At 59.2% G+C, this 18,713-nt stretch overlaps 2 protein-coding genes across 3 annotated transcripts in view; one reads left to right on the forward strand and one right to left on the reverse strand.

The window, feature by feature from the left end:
* The first annotated feature begins 362 nt into the window (after positions 1-362).
* Positions 363-3,096, forward strand: LOC119512162 (putative speedy protein-like protein 3). The gene is given in 9 exon segments (XM_037806650.1): positions 363-519; positions 624-743; positions 849-965; positions 1,088-1,276; positions 2,121-2,179; positions 2,403-2,419; positions 2,421-2,483; positions 2,793-2,967; positions 3,037-3,096. Coding segments are annotated over 9 exon segments (957 nt in total).
* A 13,576-nt stretch (positions 3,097-16,672) lies between these two features.
* ANAPC1 (anaphase promoting complex subunit 1) overlaps positions 16,673-18,713 on the reverse strand; it is a 105,548-nt gene continuing 103,507 nt past the window's right edge. For both annotated transcript variants that reach the window (XM_037807643.1, XM_037807644.1), the window contains exon 48: positions 16,673-17,307. In XM_037807643.1, coding sequence (XP_037663571.1) covers positions 17,192-17,307 — 116 coding nt within the window. In that variant the 3' untranslated portion in view covers positions 16,673-17,191. The remainder of the gene's footprint in view (positions 17,308-18,713) is intronic.

Here is an 18,713-nt window from a genome sequence, read left to right on the forward strand (position 1 = left end):
CAGGGTTGGGCCCCATCCGGCTGTGTGGGGGCCGCTGGCCAATCTGTGCCAGGCCCGACGCCCCATGGGTTTGCAGTGGCTGCCGGGGTGGAGTGGGGGCTCCCAGCTGGACCCCAGGGGAATGTGCTGTGGCCCTGCACTCACCAGACACGGACATGGGACCAGCCCTGGCTGGTTAAACCCCCCGGTGCTGGGTTCCTCTCCTGCAAGTCGTAGGTTACAAACCTCAAACACGGGTCGCCGAGGGGAGTGGACCCTGGGGCAAGGCTGGCATCTCGGGTCCCATGGGCGATCGGTCCATCAGCCACGACTGCTGCAGGTGAGCTCCTGTCGTTCCCCGAGGAGCTGGTCAGGTGGAAACCATGGCCCAGCGCGAGCCGGACGGGCCCCCCCGTTGGTTTGCACCCAGAGAAGACAGCATCCCTCTGAGCCGGGAATCGGCATCCTCGGAGCCGGTGCTGAGCCAGCTGGGCCTGCAAGAAGGGCCGGAAGGCAAGGGCTGCGTGGGGGACACAGCAGGTGTGTGGCCATGTGACCCTATCGGGGTCCCAGCCCCCCTGGGGAAGGGGTGCCCTGGCGAGCCGGGGGCCACTCTTCCCTGCTCTTCGGCTCCCTTTCTGTAGCCCTGCCAGATGGAAAGCCAGAGCGTCCCTTGCTCGTCTCCGCAGAGCCGCGCACCCGGCACCAGGAGCCACGGAAGGAGGCACTGGACGGCCGTGCCATCCCGGCGGAGAAAGGTGCAGGTGGCGGGAGACCTCCCGGCCGCGGGGCTGTGCAGGCGCTCGACGGGAGGCCGAGGGGATGTCCCGGGTGCCCTCCCGGCTCACCTGGGCCCACCTTTCCGGCAGCGCCACAGAACCGGCCGCTTCCAGCCTCCAGCTCTGCGGCCCCAGGGGCTGCCCCTGAGCAGGGGACAGGGGCGAAGCGGGGCCGGAGGAGGACAAGGCCGGCGCACGTCGAGGCAGGTGCGTGTCCTCGGCCGGGTGCCTGGTGGCCGCCCGCCCCCGCCCTTGGTCCTGGGAGGCTGCGGGGGGCTCGCCTCTCCGGGTGGGAGCGTCTGTGTCCACGCGGGCCCCTGGCTCCACAGCCTCCCAGGAGGGCAGCCCCCCAGCTGCCGCGGCCCCCTCGGAGTCCGCCCCTGGGCCGCGGCTCTGCAGGAAATGGGGCCAGCGGGCCGTGTGGACCGTCGACTGTGTCGAGGGCACGAAGCTCAGGGTGAACAAGAGGCCGCCCACCTACCGCCCCGAGGACCAGGAGGCCTTCTACCGGCTTCTGGGTGCGTCCAGGACGGGCCTGTCCTCCCAAGGGCCGAGGGGCAGGGCCGCAGGGCTCCCGCTGCTGCCCAGTGGACGCCAGAGACGGAGGGGCCGACGGCCGCTTTCCTCAGGCTCCAGCTCTGCACGAGGAGAGGAAACGCGGGAAAGCTGCCTCGCACAGCTGCTCGGCCCGAGACGGGTGCAGGGAAGGAAAGATGAGGAGGCCGGAGCGAGCGAGGCCTGGGCAGGGCCTGGGGGACGCGGGGGCCGTGCCCTGGGTGGGGAGGGGGCCTGGTGGGCTGAGCCCGGAGGACGAGGGGCAGGCGGGACCCAGCTGGCTGCTCAGGTGACTTTACATGATCTAAACTAAGTTTTGAAACGTGGTCTCTCGGCTTTACCTGCCCCTTCGTGGTGACCGTCCACGACACGGCAGGTGTGGAACATTCCAGAGATGCACCCCGGGCAATGCCCTTACAGGGGCCGGGCTGGCCAGAGAGGCCCCAGGGAGGGCGGGGGCGCGGGACCCTGGGAGGAGGGCAGGACCCGAGGTGTCCCTGGGTGGACGTGTCCCCTGGAGAAGGGAAGGACGTGGGAGGCCGGGCTGGGCACGCGGGGCACTGACGGGCACCAGGGGACGGGGGTCCGCAGAGGCCTGACTAGCCGTGGAGGGACGTGACACCTCCGTGGCTGCGTGACGGTTACCTGAAGCCACAGCAGGAACGTCCTGCCAACTCCTAACATGCGTGGCCCTGAGGGTGTCCTGGCTGCTGAGGACGGCTGCAGCCCCCGGGCCGAGGGGGATTTGCTGCATCCTCGGGCTGGGAGCTGGGGCGGCCCCGGGCCCTCATGGCCCTCCCTTCCCAGAGGATCCCGTGGTCCAGAGCTTCCTGGAGGCCGACATCTTCCTCAAAGTGTCCGACAAGGTACTTCGGCCCCAGGTGGCAACAGGGAGGGGGCTGCAGAGCCCCCGGGGGGACGGGGGACAGGGTGTCCGCCCAGCCCGGGGACCCCTGGCGAGAACTGCTGGCTGCGCCCAAAACGAAGACAGGGCCCCGGCTGCCCACGGGGAAGCTCTGCACCTCCCCTCACCTTGCCCCGGCGGGGCCCTTGTGGGGACCCCCGCCCGCTCAGCACCCGTCCCCGCAGTTCCTGCTGGCCATGGTGGTACTTCGGCCGCGTGGGGCTGCCCGGACACCTCTACAACTGCATCCACTTCCTCCTGGCCCTGTGAGCGCCGCCCGGGGCTGCTTCTCGTTCAGCCCCCCAACCAGGCCCACCTCCCACCCCCACCCCTCCCCCTCAGGGGCCCAGGGCAGACGGGTGGGGTAGTGGAGACACTGTTTGCTGGGGAGCCAGGCCTTGCCTGGGGGGACACAGGGTCTGCTGGGGACTGTCCCACCACCCCCCAGACCTCCAGGCCACCCACAACCCCCAGGCGGCCCCAGGCCCTCGCTGCACACCCCCCCGGGGTGCGGGGCGCACCGTCACCCTCTGGCCTCTGCCCGAGCGGCGCCAGCGTCCCCCTCTCCGTGGCAGCGACATCGCCTCCGACATGGAGGAGGACAACCCCACGTCCAAGCGCGGCATCTTCCAGTTCCTCCTGGGCAATGAGCACTGGCCCGAGCTCCACAAGCAGTTCCTGAAGCTGAAGGTGGAATTCATCCACGCCACGGGCCACCGGGCCTGGGTCACCCCCGAGCTGTGTGAGGAGGTCCGCACGGGAGACGTGGGGGCTGCGGGGCGGGGGCTCCGCTCCCCAAGCTCACGGCTTCCCCCGCAGATCCAGGCACAGAACCCCCACCACTGGGTCTGGAGCCGTGTGCGCCGGGGCGCCCTGTAGCCCGGGCAGGGCCAGGTGAGGACGGCTGCCCAGAGCCTCCTGGGCAGGGCAGGACCCGGGGCCCCCGCTCTGCTCCCCACTGCGACCTGCATGAGGGTCCTGGGACCCCTGGGGTGAAGAAGCAGCCCCTGGGCTCTACAGAACCCCCAAATCAACGGGGTGATGGAAGCGAGTCCCTGCCACCCGAGGCTCCATCCACACGTCAATGTCTTTCTAGAAAAACTCTTGGAAACGCGGCTCAGGTCACAAAACCTCTGCAGAGTTTCAACGAGGGTCGAGAATTGTAAACCCAAGGACGTGAAAAGCACTTTCCAGAAAAGGGACTTACCCGAGTGCCTCCTGGGAGGACGGAGAAAGACACGGTCCAACACTGCGTCCTGCTGTCTGGTTTGTCCCAGCGGGTGGGAGGCGCCGGAGCTGCTCTGGCTGTGGTCCCGGGGCCTTCTCGGGGTACAGGGGACCCCAGCCCTCTGGCACACGCTGCACACACATGACATCATCGCCATCCCCGCGTCCCTCCCTGGGGCAGGACCTGAGCCGCCCAGCTGCAGGTGGAGACCCTGGGCACTTCCATCAGGAAGGAGGGCATGCAGGCGTGCGCTTAGGGGCAGCAAGGGGACACCCCTTCCAGGGTCACTCACCCCCAGGCTTTTCACTTGGGGGCCCAGAGGTTATGGGGCCTGGGCTGCCACGTCCCCCTGGTTCTCACCGCTTGTGGGGACTTAGGGCAGCGGCATTTGTCCCCTGCACTTCCTTCCACCGAGCTTGGTGGTGTGAGGCTGGGACTCGCCCTGGCGTCCCCCCTCTTGGCTCACCTCACATTCCCTCTTTCCTTGTCTCTCCCACCCGCCCTGCCGCCCGCTCCCCAGCCCAGGCCGCCGGCTTCCCTCAGCCTGCAGGGACCAACTGAGGCTCGGGGAGAGTCGGGAGCTGGGGGGCCGCGGCCGGCCAGGTGGAGCAGTGACCCCGATCTCCACCATCTCCTGCACGTCCTGGGGCAGGGTCTGCAGTAATGTGGGGGCGCCCGGGGGAGCCAAGGGAAGGAAGGGGGTGCAAGGGGGGACACGAGTGAGTGCAGAAGACGGGAGCCGCGTCGACCACAGGCTGGGGGTTGTGGCCCGCAGAGCCTTCCCGGCCCACCGGGGACTGTCCCGTGGGGAAATGACCGCTGACCTCAGCAGAAGGGCCACAGCGGTCAGTGGGTGCAGTGGGCGCGGATCTAAGGCCGACACAGGTGGAGCAAGGTGGCCACATGGGTCGGGGCACTGACGATGCAGAAACCCAGTGTTTACAACGGGGTCTCGCTCCTGAAGGCGGCCAGCTGGACCGCAAAGGCTGGAAGCCTGTGGAAGGAAAGGCATCAGCAGGTGTGTGCACTGGAGCAAACGTCCTAAACGCCCAGGTAAGGAAGACAAGTTTCAAAAGTACAAAGAAAACGCACTAAGTTAAGGACACACAAATAAAAGAGAAAGAGGAAATACAGCAAAAAGCGAGGCATGACCGGGGCCAGCCCTGCGGTAACATGGTTGGGTCTGAACCCCCCTAAGCCATCTCGAGGCCGACTCGGGGCTGCTGCAGAGACCTCCACGCGCTTTCTAGGTGATGGGAGCGGGCGGGGGGCACCCGGTGCCCAGTCCCAGGTCGGGACCCTCGGGGGGGTTGGGCCACGGCAGGTGGGGGGCTCTAGGCGACCGCACCCGGGCCCCCAAAGCCCGACCTGCCCAGGAAGTTCAGGGCTCCAGCGACACGGGCCCAGCGGTTCCGGGTCAGAAGCTCACCACCGAAATCCTCAGAGGAGACGGAGCTGCGAGCACCGCACACAACTAACTCCCCGCCTCCGGCTCCCACGGGCACACGCGACACTGCGGGGTTCCGGAGACGAGCCCCCGTGCGGAGCCCTGGGAAACCGCCGGTGGTCCAGCCTCTGTCCTGGGCGGGCTTGGCGCTTCCTCCTCGAGGCTCCAGAAACTTCTGGACCCCAGGATGGGCTCTTAGGCCTATGAGAAACAAACACTGTTCCTAAAAGGAATAAACGCTCACCCGATGGCGGAGAAGGAAGTTTATTCACAGTCTTGCAAGAGCGGCGCCCAACCTGCATGCGGGGGGTTGGCCGCAGAACAACAGGCCCCGCGGCGTTCACTCCCGGGCCCAACCGCAGTCCCGCCCCTGCTCCTCCGGCCGCTGATGCTCCGGGGGTTACGTTCTACTCCGCAAGCCTGACTAGCCCACGCGAAGGTGAAACATGCAGCCGCCCAAATTGGAAACATTTGAAATAAGTTTCCCTGCGCAAATTTGCAACATTTGAAAGTGTTGGAACAAATCTCCACCCCTGACTATAATGGTTATGCCCAGGCCTCTTGACAGCCAGTCTGGGCTAGTTGGTAACAAGTTATGAGGCTATTTTGGGAACTTCTACCCCAGAGTCTCCACCTTGCAAGGATAGTAGACAGTGGGCGGATAAACGGGGACCGACCGTGGATAGTGGGCGGATAAGCAGGGGGACCGACCGTGCACTACAGTTTGTCTTTTTAACCTTCTGCCAATTCCTGAACTGCCCCACCCCGCCAGGCACACCTATCCTGTGTGAAAGCTACACTTAATCTCATTCTCACAGGCCCCGTCCCTGCCCAGGAGGATGGGAACAAAGAGGGCAGCTGCGAGCGGGAGCCAGGAGCCCAGGCCATGGCCCAGCCGCACTCCAGAGCCAACCCTGGTGGCCCCTACATGCCGCTCCCATGAGGCAAACCCACCCTCCAAGCTCGCACGGGAACCAGGCCGGGGCCCAGCCCACCCCGCCCAGCACGGCGGCTCCGGAGCCATGTCTGCGCCCCTTCCCCGACCCTGTCTGTCTTCATGGACTTGGGCCCACCGGGGGACAGGCCATCCTCACCTCAGGGGCCCAAACTTGCTGAAGCTGAGCAGGCCGAGCCGAGCCCCAGCCCAGCGGAGAATCTCCACAGACGGGGCGTGAGGCCCGAGGCCCTGGGGTTTGGGGCCAGGTCTCAGGGCCCCACAGAGGCTGGACGGCAGGCGGGCACCCCGGTCCCGTTGCCCACCAGCCCCTCCTCCCCGACAGCTCACCTCCCTCTCCCACCCTCTAGCTCCTCCCCCGCTCGCCTCCCTGCTCCCCGCTCCCCCCCCACTGCCCTCACCTGCAGCCCCCACCCCTGCACCGAAGAGCATCTTGTGGCCATTTGTATGGTCTGAACTTCTCATTTTGGCAGCACAAGAGATGTGACCCTGCTTTACAAAACAGTTTACTGGGGTTAAGAGAACGTGTCCCGCCCTGGGCAGGGTGGGTTTCCTCCCCTGCACTCCCCTGGACCCCACTCTCTGGCCTCAGTGGGGAACCCGGCTTCCCGCTGCTCCACCCACTGCTGGGCCAGGCACAGGCATCTCTAGGTGCCGCTGCTGAAAAGAGATGAAGCAAAATAGGGTTCCCCTGGCTAAGAACGGAGCCAGGAGGTGACTCTGGGGGTGACACTTAGGGGGGCCCCAGCCAGAGACCACAGGCAGCCACAGCGTGCAAAGCCTCGAGGACATGGGGACGCCAGGAACAAACCAGACAGGCGTAGTTAACTGTCCAACCCGAAGGGCAATCAGAGCACCCCAACATCCACCAACCACCAGCCACTCGCCTGGAAGCGCCGGGACGGGCCGCGGTTCGGGCTGCCACCTGGTTCCGTGCTCCCCAAATTGCAATTCTTTGACCCTGAACAAACGCAGCCCGGTGTGCTCCTTCCCGGGTGGCACTGCCCACGTCCGCGTCCCCCACACTCGGTGCACGGTTCAGACAACTGGCCCATCCTGCCCCGGGGCAGGCACTGGTCACTCACTCGTTCTTGTACCAATCACCTGCTGGCCACAAGCCAGAAGCAGGGCGCAAAGGGCCCCCGAGTCCTGCTCTTCACTGACATTTCAGCCGAGGGACGAGGAACAGACGCGTCGAGGTGGGGAGGAAGGGGCCCTCCACTCCCACCCCGGCTTGCCAAGCTGCCGCAGCCCGGGAAAGGGGCCACAAGTGGGGGCGCAAGGCCCCGCAGGCCGCCGCTCCCTGGCCCTGTTGGTCCTGCCTCTTGGAAGCGCTGGTCCCACGGGAACAGGCCGATGTGCCCGAAGCCCCCCGAGGCCTGGGCCGTGACGGGCACAGACTGAGCCCTCGGTCTGGCTCTGGAAGGGTCCCCCACCTGTGGGGTCAGGGTCGTGTCTCCCAGCTTTAACCCAGGACCAGGAGACGCTCAGGCAACCTCCTAGCGTTTTGGGTCTCCCTGACTCACACGAGCCGAAACTGGTGGATCCAACCCACCGGCCAGGAAACCTGGGCCCCGCGGCAGCCGAGCAGCCTCCCCCACCTCCCCAGGCTGCTGCTCCCCTCGCTGTACCCTGCTCCACACTGGGGACCCCCAGAGACCCCCACCCTCTCCATGGGCCAGGCCTCTCCCCAGTACACAGCTCCGTACCCGTCACTCCTGCCCCCAAACGGAAGCCTGGGGAAGCCCTCAGTCACTCAGAGAAGCCCTTCCCCTCCCAGCTCCCTGGGGCTCCCCCGGCCTCAGCCAAACCCCACCGCTGCGCAGGGGCTGGATCAGGGGCCCACCCCACCCCTCACCTCCACTCTGCTCCGTGGAAGCAGCACGTTTAAAACGGATGTGGGGTGCTCACCTGTAGTCTGGACCCGGCTGGCCTCCGGGCTGCTGGGATCGGGGTGACCGGCCCCCGGGCCAGGACTCCGTGCCGCGCTACGGACCCACCTGAGCCAGCAAAGCTCCCGACAGTCCGCAAGTTCACGGGAACCACGGCCAGGAGCCCTAATCCCCACGGATTTGCGGGTTCTGCGCATTTCCAGTACACAACCTAAGAAACCGTCTCCTAATTCGTCAAACGGTCAATAACAAATATTCTTGATAACTGAAAGATCTGCACAAAAATGAACACAGGACAAATAAAGGAAACTCAAGGCTCAGGTTTGCTTCCCACGCCGCCCCTGGGATGACCCCCGCGGGCTGTGAGCAGCAATTGAGCCCCTCAGAGCCCCCGGCCCGGCCCCTCCGCGGAGCTGGACGCAGGCCGGAGCCGAGTCCAGAGGAAGCCGTGGGGACAGGGATGTGCAACTGATCACACAGATTTTTACCAATGGTGCAGAGTCTTAATATAAAATCCTCTCACTCTGAATTCCTAATATCATATGCATAAACAGGAAGAAAATTTTTTAGCTAAAAGAAAACAGTAAAATTAAGATTACTTGCTATAATAAAATGATCAAGAAAGCCACACGGTGACAATTCATTTCATCTAACTCACGGGAATGTTCTCCAAGAGCTACGCAGAGCAAGGAAGCGTCTGCCAGCTGCTCCTGCATGTGGACCCCCTGCCCTGCCCAGGCCCCCCGAACCCTGAGCACGGCCTCCGGCAAGGGTCCACAGGCCTGAGAAGGGGGCACCAGGCCAGGACGATGCTGGGGTCCCCGCCGGGTCAGGCCTGCCCCCTCTCCCCTCGCAGGGGCCTCCCAGGGCTGGGGCTCTCCTGGTCTCCTGGGGACCCTGTGCCCGGCCTCCATCTCATTCAGGGACACGAGACTGGGGGGACGAGAAGGTCGTGCAAAGGCTGCTAGCTTATTAAAAAGGCCTTTCCGGCGCCCCTCAACTGCCTGTGTGGGGCCTCCTGTGGGGACAGCCCTGAAGCAGGGGCCGGGGAGGCCCACAGGCCCCAGAGCAGTGGCGACCCCACGTCCCCGCCGAGCCCACCCCCCGAAGGAGGGCTCCCCAGTTAGAAACCGGGGTTCGCCTGGGCTGGTCAGTGTGTCTTAAGAGCATGGGGAGCGGCGGCACAGGGATGGGGCGGGGGGCCACGCGGGGCAGCGGGGGGTGCTGGCTGTCATCCCAAGCAGCTCCCGGGACCCACCCCCGGGCAGGGGCGGCAGAGGCGGACTGCCCCACGGACGGGACGGCTGCCCGCGTCACCTGACGGCCTCCCCCACAGCAAAGGCACGTCACACGCCACCCGCAGTCCCTGCACCCTCCGTCCTGTGTCGCTCTTTCCCAACCCCTGGCCCTGGTCCCGGGGCTTTGGCCTCCAGGCCGGGCAAGGCAGCCCCCAAGTCGGGAGAGCAGCAGGCGGCGGGGGGCAGCCCTCACCCCCACCCGGGCCCTTCCCAGGGTGACGGCCGCGCAGCAAGGCCACCGAGGATCGGCCGGGTCAGCAGCTTGGCTCCGCAGTGGCTTCCCCCAGTTGCTGGGCCTGGCAGCTGCCACCCGGTCCCAGGCTCTCCTCTCAAGCCCCCCATGTTCCTCAGAAGCCCCCACCTTCCCAGGTGCCCCCGCCTTCCTCAGATGCCCCCCCTTTCCCAGGTGCCCTCTTCTGGCCCCCACTCTCTGGCTGCACCTCCTGGTGGCCACGGGCAGACTCTTGCTCCGCGGAAGAAGAGACCCAAGAACGATTCTCGGACAAATGCACAGAGCCCCCGGACTTGGGTGTCACGGCCCCCCGCGGTCCGGCCCAGGAGAGGCCCTGGGGGTCTTGTCCGGGTCTCATCAGGCTCAACAACACGGCGAGTCTCTTCAGGCATCCCGGCCCTGGGCCCCCGAGTCAGCAGCTCCACTGGCCACCGTCACCCCGGCCCCTTACCCCTCCTGACCCCGGCCTTGAACTGGGAGGACGCGGCCCATGGCAGGGAGGGGGCATTTCCCCCAGGGGGGCCCAGGAGAGGCCGCGGCGGGGACGAGCCGGACCCTCTCCCCTCCTCGCGCCTGGCAGGGGCTGCAGCCTCGGCCCAGGTCAGACCCTGCCCCAGCTCCCAGGACCCCTGTGCCAACTGAAGGTGCCGCTGAGGCAGAGGGGGCCACCCAAGATGCCCCTCTCCTGGGATGAAGAGCAGGGGCGGGGAGACGAAGTTCATGCCCCGGGGGGCTGCCAGACCGGGACCCTCACTGACCTGTAACCCCGACACCCCAGGACCAGCCCAGGCCCCAGGATCCCCCGCATCGCCTCTCCTTGCCCATCCCCCAAACGCCGTCACAGTCACCAAGACTTTCCAAAGCTGCCCTTGCAGAGATTTCTACCCCGCAATATTTTATTACATTTTTTTCAAACAAACCTCACAGTCAAGAGGATTTTCCAGCAAACACTCTCAGGCCCCCATGCCCGAGATCTTACCATTAACACTTGACTCCAGTTGCCTTCCCCCCTTCTGTCCCTCCTCGTCCCTTCTTTGATGTTGCCTTTCAGAGTAAGTGAAGCCATCGGTGGTGCACCTGCCTCGTCACATCATTAGCTAGAGCTTGATATTTGTTTACATTTCTCTTTTCCTGTTTTATTTACGTACCAGGACATGCCCAAGGTTTAGGCACACATTTGCTGAGTCCTCAACACTGTGTTCTACGGCATAACCCAAACTCCCAACAAAACTCGGCACGTTCCTCCGCGTCCCCCCAGCCACGCCTGCGCGGTCCCACCAGGAGGCCGGCACTCCTGGCTTTCCCACACGGGGTTCGTCTTGCCGTTCTAGAATTTCGTGTGAAGGGAGTCACACCATTATGTGTTCTTTTGTGTAAAGCTCCAGTCATCGGTGTGAAGTTTTTGAGATTCATCTACGCTGTCGCGGTTTGGGTTTCTCTGAAAGGCACAGGACCGTTCGGGCCGCTGCTTCTCCGTACGCGGCTCTGCTAGTTTGTCTTCCAAGGAAATCGCCCATTTCCTCTAAATAATCAAATTCACTGACGGGAGTTAAGAAGCTCCCTCTGGCGGATCCTGTGGAGGTCGAGCCAGTAGATTTGCTGTCGGATGGGACATGGGTGGAGAGGACAGGACGCAAGGACATCTGAGTTTCGTGTGAGCAAGTGGAAAGACGGATGCGTCATCTCCTAGCTGAGAGAGCGTGGGAGCAGATTCAGGGGCAAGATGGAGAATCTGGTTCCAAACCAGTCAGGGTGTCGAGTGGGCAGCTGGAGATGTGAACCTGGAGTCCAGGGAGGCCCGTGGTGAGCAGCTGAGTGGAAGCTGGAATTGCTGGTAGCTTTTTCCATTTTGGGGGGAAGGGGGAGGTGAGCTGAGGTCATTAGTCATGCAAGTAATGCATGAAAACAGCTTCCTTAAAACAATTATTTTTAGCCTTCTAGATCAGGCTAAGCTCCCTTTTTGCCAAATTCCTAACCTTCCCTAGTCCCAGCCTTGCCCTCCTTGGAGTAACAGCTGTCATGAGTTTGCCACGCATCCTTCTAGACCTTTCTCTGTGCATTTTCATACCTGAGTCTACCCATAATATATTGTGGGGCATTTTATTGAGTATTTGTATTTTAACATAAATGGTATCACACTCGGAAAATAAAAAGATACTCCCTTTGGCCCAGGCGGCCTTCCGTTCCCCACAGCTGGTAAACTTCAGACAGGCCCTTCCGCCACCCAGGGGCCCAGAGGCTCCTAGCCAGGCAGTCCCTTCTCTCTCCTCTCCCCCATCCCTTACAGGATCTGGGTGGCCCAATTACAGCCTGGAAAACACTGGACCAAAAGGCCCTAACTGCAAACTGGGTGAGTCACTCACCTGTCCCAGGGCCCGGCCCACACCCCACTGTCCTCCGGGGCTTTTCACCATGGCGCCAGGCCCCTGGGAGACCCTCCCCGGCCCACCAGGCCCTGTGAGAACCTCCCCAGGCCACCAGCCCCTAGAAGACCCTCCCCTGCCCACCAGGCTCCTGGGAGACCCTCCCCAGCCCACCAGACCCCTAGAAGACCCTCCCCAGCCCAACAGGCCCTGTGAGACCCTCCTCAGGCCACCAGCCCCTAGAAGACCCTCCCCGGCCCACCAGGCCCTCGGAAGACCCTCCCCAGCCCACGAGGCCCTCGAAAGACCCTCCCCTGCCCACCAGGCCCCTAGAAGATTCTCACCAGCCCCCCAGAAGACCCTCCCCGGCCCCCCAGGCCCCTGGGAGACCCTCCACCACTGCCCTGGGCCTTCCGGAGCCCCAGCCGTCCTGCGTGGGCAGCGCTGAGTCCTGGCCCCTCCCCTATCCAACAGCTGCTGAACAGCCCCCTGCCCGTGCCCCACTGCCCGGTTCAATTGTTGCTGACCCTTGTTATACTTTAATTGTCTCCAGGACATGCTCTGATGCTCCCTCTTTCCTTCCCAAGACGGGTAATTTGTGTTTTCTTTTCTCTCCTTCATCAGCCGAGCTAAAGGTTTATCTGACCAAATGGGTCTTTTCAAAGGATCAGCTTTGGTTTCTACTGTATTTTCAGTTTCATTAATTTCTGCTCTTCTGGATTTTCTTGCTACTACGTGCTTTGGGTTTAATTTGCTCTTCTTAGTTTCTTAAGGTGGAAGCTTAGATTATTGATTTCCAACACTTCTTGTTTTCTAGTGTAAACACTTCATGCTATAGAATTTCCTCTAAGCACTGATTTAGCTTCAGAAATTGATACGTTATGTTTTCATTTTCATTCAATGCCAAATATTTTCTAGTTTTGCTTGTAACTCTTTTACTCATAGGTTAGTCAGAAATGTGTTAATTTCCAAATACTTGGGAATTTTCCAGCTATTGTTATGTTTTCTTCGTTTGTACTTTAATTCCATTATGGGCAGAAAACACAGGTTTTATGATTTGAAATCATAAAATTGAGTTAGTGATTTGGATAATTAATAATTTCAATAACTTGAATTATTTTAAATAACTGAATCATTTTAAATTTGATAAGGTTTGTTTTATGGTCCAGGCTATGGTCTATCCTGGTAAATACTCCGTGTGTTCTTTCCTAAATTTTTAAATAATTTTATTCAGATATAATTCACTTACCAAAAAATTCACCTCTCGAGTTTGGTGACTTTTCCTGTATTTACAAAGCTGTGCAACCGCGACCATCGACTTCCCACCATTTGCGTCCCTAATCAGCAGCGGCTCCCCGTCCCTCCCTCCGCCTGGCCCGCACCCACCACCCACCCCCGTCCGCGCTCAGCCGCCTGGAGGCCACATGTAAACGGGGTATCAACATGCGGTCTCTGGCGGCTGCTTCTTTTACTCGGCGTGATGTCCCCAGGGTTCACCCGTGTCAGAGCGCGCGCTGGGACCTCATCCTTCTTCAGGACTGACACTCGGCTGCATGGATGTGCCGCGTGTGTCTCGAGTCATCAGCTGGTGGATGTCTGGGTTGTTTCTGGCTGCAGTGAATAAAGCTGCTCTAAACACTCCGCACAACTTGTTTATAAACAGGTTTTCAATCCTCTTGGAAACACACCTAGGAGTGGAATTGCTGGGTCACGGGGTGACTCTACCTTCAAATTCTTGAGGTGCCGCCAGACTGTTGAACGCGGCTGCACCACCCTGCGTGCCCACCAGCAGCGTCCGAGGACCCCCGTGTCTCCACATCCACCGCACCTGCGACATCTCACCTCCCTACGGTAGGCGGCCTCGTGGACGGGTGCAGCCACCTGCACGCTCCCTCTGGCTCGTGATGAGCAACTTTCCATGTCCTTATTGGACACTTGGGTATCTTTTTTAGAGAAAGCTATATTCACATCCTTTGCCCATTTTTTAATCTCTTTATTATTGAGTTGTATGATACATTCCACTCTTACATTGAGAGGATTACTGAGAGGATATTGTAGCTACAAGTCACTTACCAGACATATGACTCCCAAGTATTTCCTCTGACCCCGAGTTGTCTTTTCCCTCCCGGGTATTCCTGAAAAGAACGTGTCTTCTGTTGCTGCCTGGAGTGCTCTGTGTCCGTAAGTCAGGCTGCTCGGTGTTGGGAAGTTCTTCCATATTCCTGGTTTCTGCTCTCGCTGTTCTACAAAGTGATGCTGAAGGCTCCAACCATAACTGGATTTGTCTATTTCTCTTTCCCGCTTTATCGCAGTTCCACCTTCGTTCTTCCATTGACAGCTCCCGGGAATCGGGGTGTTTGGATAATTTATATTCAAGGTAAAGTATTGGCATGGTTGGATTTAAATCCACCGTCCTATTTGTTTCCTGTCTGACCCATTTGTTCCTTGATCCTTATTCCTCTTCTTCTGCTTTCTAATACATTGTTTTTTATTCCATTTCATTTCCTCTACTGGTGTATTTGTTACACCCATCTTTACAAAATCAAGGTTGGAAGATGGTGGAGCAGGTGAGGCGGATGGGCTTCTCCTCCACCAGAGCAGCTAGAGAGGGGCCGGAGGACGTCAGGGCTGTGGTTCCAGGGTGTGACCACCACAGAGGGTCCCCACAGCACGTGGAGGGGACACCGACATAAACCCAGGAGAGACGGCGGCTGGAGGACGCGGTGAGTGTGTTCCCGTCCGGACCAACCCCCCGCCAGGCCGGCAGCAGCGAGACCCCCGCCGGCAAGGGAGTGGGCAGTGGCTCTCCGCTCCCGTGCCCCCGCCTTGAGGTTTGCTGGGGGTGACCCTCCACGGCCAGAAGGCGGGGAGCTCCGGCGAGGGAACGCGGCAGGGGGACACTGCTCTCCCCCCATGGAAGCTGGAGGAGGGCTCGACAGTGAGAAGCGGGGAAGGGAGCGCCCACACCGGGGATCGGGAGCCCCTCCCACTGCAGGCACACAGCAGGCAGGACCCACGACCCACCTGCTCAGGGCCCACGGAGCAGCCCCAGGACAGGATTCCCCAGAGCACAGGAGAGCCGGCGCACTGATGGCTCCCTACCGGGTTTCTCCGCCCACCACAGGAGAGGTTCAGGGAAGACCTACTTGAGGGCACCACCTGCTGGTGGACTTGGGAAACTGCACCACAGCAAGCAGTGCCTCAAGATCAGCACCTGCTGGTAGGTGAGGGAAACTGCACTCCAGCTAGCTGTACCTCAGGAGCACCACCTGCTGGTAGGTAGGGAAACTGCACTCCAGCAAGCTCTACCTCAGGAGCACCACCTGCTGGTAGGTAGGGAAACTGCACTCCAGCAAGCTGTACCTCAGGAGCACCACCTGCTGGTAGGTAGGGAAACTGCACTCCAGCTAGCTGTACCTCAGGAACACCACCTGCTGGTAGGTAGGGAAACTGCACTCCAGCTAGCTGTACCTCAGGAGCACCACCTGCTGGTAGGTAGGGAAACTGCACTCCAGCTAGCTGTACCTCAGGAGCACCACCTGCTGGTAGGTAGGGAAACTGCACTCCAGCAAGCTGTACCTCAGGAGCACCACCTGCTGGTAGGTAGGGAAACTGCACTCCAGCAAGCTGTACCTCAGGAGCACCACCTGCTGGTAGGTAGGGAAACTGCACTCCAGCTAGCTGTACCTTAGGAACACCACCTGCTGGTAGGTAGGGAAACTGCACTCCAGCTAGCTGTACCTCAGGAGCACCACCTGCTGGTAGGTAGGGAAACTGCACTCCAGCAAGCTGTACCTCAGGAGCACCACCTGCTGGTAGGTAGGGAAACTGCACTCCAGAAAGCTGTACCTCAGGAGCACCACCTGCTGGTAGGTAGGGAAACTGCACTCCAGCTAGCTGTAACTCAAGAGCACCACCTGCAGGTATTATAGGGAAATTGCTGTAATTTTTTGTTTCTTTTTCGCTTTGTCTCTCTACCTTCTTTGACTCTTTCTCCTTTGTGGAAGAAATGGTGACGGTGGTAAATACATAAATACTTGATTATACAGGGAACCACTGACTGTTTACTAAGGACCGAATGAATGGTGGGTGAACAAAACAGAATTGAATGACAACATGAAGCGCATGAATGTACGTGTCATGGGTGTCCCAGAAGGAGAAAAGAAGGGAAAAGGGGCAGAAGCAATAACAGAGGAAATAATCAATGATGAAGAAAACTTGAGGGCACTATATTGAGTGAAATAAGTCAGACACAAAAGGACAAGTATTGTATGGTCTCACTGATATGAACTAATTATAATATGTGAACACAGACATGAAATATAAGTAACCAGGATATAGAACGAGGCTAAAGAACGGGGAGCAGTTGCCTATTATGAACAGAATGTTTAACTAGGTTGAACTTAAGTGTTTAGAAATCGACAGAGGTGATGGTAGCACATTGTGAGAATAACTACAGTGCTGAATGGTGTGTGAAGGTGGTGGAAAGGGGAAGCGTAGAGTCACATTTGTCACCAGAAGGAAAGCTGGAGGTTAAAATATGGGAATGTACAAAACAGTGAATCTTGTGGTGGACAGTGTCCATGATTAACTGTACAAATATTAAAAATCTCTCAAACTGGAACAAATGTATGATACTATAAGTAGAAGTTAATAGAGGGGTATATAGGGGAAATATATACCTATTGCAAACTATGTACTACAATTAGTAGTATTTTAACAATCTTTCATCAACAGTAACATGTACTAAACCACTACTATGAGTCAATAATGGGGGGGGTGTTATGGGTATGGGAGGATTGGAGTTTTCTTTTCTGTTTTTCTTTCCTTTCTGGAATAATGGATGCACAGCTGTATGATGGTATCATGGGCAACTGTGCACATTGGATGATTGTATTACCTCACTTCTTTAAAACCTTGCCCTTTCGAGCATGAAGTCCCTTCACCTGACTTGCCACAGTTTGAAGACACTGAAAACCACCATCAAGCCCAGCCCCACTGCTCTATTCTTTGAACCAAAAGTAAAGCAATCATCACAAGTTTTGAAAACAAAAAAATTTATTTATAAAAGTAACTTTTACCTCAGTTTTACATAGCATGTAACGTGAACACTGACAGTAACATTTTTTGGAAACCTTAAAACATGTACGCTTTAAACACATGAGGTCCATGCCTCTCTCTTTCCCTCACTGTATTGTAAAACATACAACAACACTTCAGCTTTGATGCTCGGCCGCTCACTGTGCAGAGTCGCTTCTCGGGGCAGGGGCCTCCAGGATAGTCACAGGGCCATGGGGTCGGGGCCGCAGGCTGCATGGGCTGCAGGGTCACAGGGCCGTGGGCTGCAAGGTCACAGGGCCGTGGGCTGCGGGGTCACAGGACCACAGGCTACAAGGTCATAGGGCCATAGGCCACGGGGTCACAGGACCGTGGGCCATGGGGTCACGGGACCGTGGGCTGCATGGTCACGGGATCACGGGCTGCACGGTCAGAGGGCCGCAGGGTCACAGGGCCCTGGGGTCACGGGACCACGGGCTGCATGGTCTGAGGGCCGCGGGGTCACAGGACCATGGGCTGCGGGTTCCCGAGCAGCAGCGGCGCCAGCCTGAGCAGGGCCTGCACCGGCATGTTCCGCCGTCTGAACCTGAAGAGCAGGTCAGCAAAGCTTGAGCTCCCTGTGGAAACGGAAACAGGGAGGTCACGTCTCTGAGTCACTTCAGCCCCACCCTCAACCAGGTTTGAAGCTGGCCTTCGTCCCTTCGTAAACACTTGCCCAAACTCAGTGCTTAAATGCTGAATCTCCCAAATGCAATGGAAAACAGAATTTGATGTAAAAGATTAAAGTTGCCCATTCCAAAATCATTCCAGAAAGTGACCAACAGTGATTGCTATTTATGAAGTTATTTAAATATAAATAATAAATGTATCCATCTACCATTTAAATGATTTTGTTTACTGGTACTAAAACTTTAATTCTTCATCCATGCACTGAAGACTCTAAATAACAAAGAACTCGGTTCAAGATGAGTGACTGTGCCGTAAAGCCGGCACCTCTTCCTCTGGAGAGTGATGCTCCACCACCTGGACCCCAGGTACAGCCCCGAGAGCTGCCCAGGTGACCCTGATGTGCAGCTATGGCCCAGAACCAAAACGGGGGCGCAGGACCCCAGATTCTGTTCAGGTTCGTCTCCCTCTGCGCCTTCGTCCCTGCCACGCTCAGCTGCCTCTGCCCTGTGCACACAGCCACCGTCGCAGGGGGCAGACAAGAGGCCGAGATGAAAAGGCTTTCTGGTAAAGGCAGGGTTAACAAGAGATGGAGTATGCACAGAGCACGAAGCAGGAAACTTTCTCCTAAGATGGCCTCCGCTGGCACCGCAGGTCAGTTTGTGAACTGAAGGTTAATGAACCGCGACAGAAATTAGGGCTGTTACCTCCTCTTTAATCATGTCTCACAAACGAGGGAGCAGGAGAACAATTCCAACATTCGGACACACTGTGGGGCAGGAGAGATCATCCACATTTAATGTGCCCACTGATTTGTTAGGTTTAAATCTGTCCTCCTGCTGTTTTCTATTTCCATCTGTTTTCCTATATTCTTGAGCTTTGCTCTGGGGTGCGGGATGATCCTTTTGTTACTTGCTTTAAAGGATTATTTGGCAGTAAAAGAACTGTGTTTAGTCTGGGACTGAACACGCCCAGTCCCAGAGGCCCTCCCGAGCCCTCTGCTTAGGGATGCTCCTGAGTCGCAAAGCCGTGACCCTGCTGGCGGCGTTCCCGCTAATCCTTTCCCACAGTTCTCCTGGGCCAAGGGTGGGGTCCTCACTGCATGTGCGCATCAGCTCGAAGATGCCAGTGCTCCCGGGCCCAGGCAGCTCTTTCCTCAGGGCTCCACCACAGACCTGAGCTCCCTCGGTTCCCCAACTCTCCCCTGCGGCCCTCAGCCCCTCAAGTCTCCCCCAAGCCTGGAAACTTGCGGAGGAAGCTGGGGTTGTCACACTCGGCTCCCATGTCCCAGGGCCTCGTTCTGGGCCAGAGAGGAAGTCCAGGGTTAAATGTCTGTCTCTATCTTCTTTTTGTCACT

The sequence above is a fragment of the Choloepus didactylus genome, chromosome 17 (assembly GCF_015220235.1).
Source record: "Choloepus didactylus isolate mChoDid1 chromosome 17, mChoDid1.pri, whole genome shotgun sequence".
In the NCBI taxonomy this organism is placed as follows: Eukaryota; Metazoa; Chordata; class Mammalia; order Pilosa; family Megalonychidae; genus Choloepus; species Choloepus didactylus.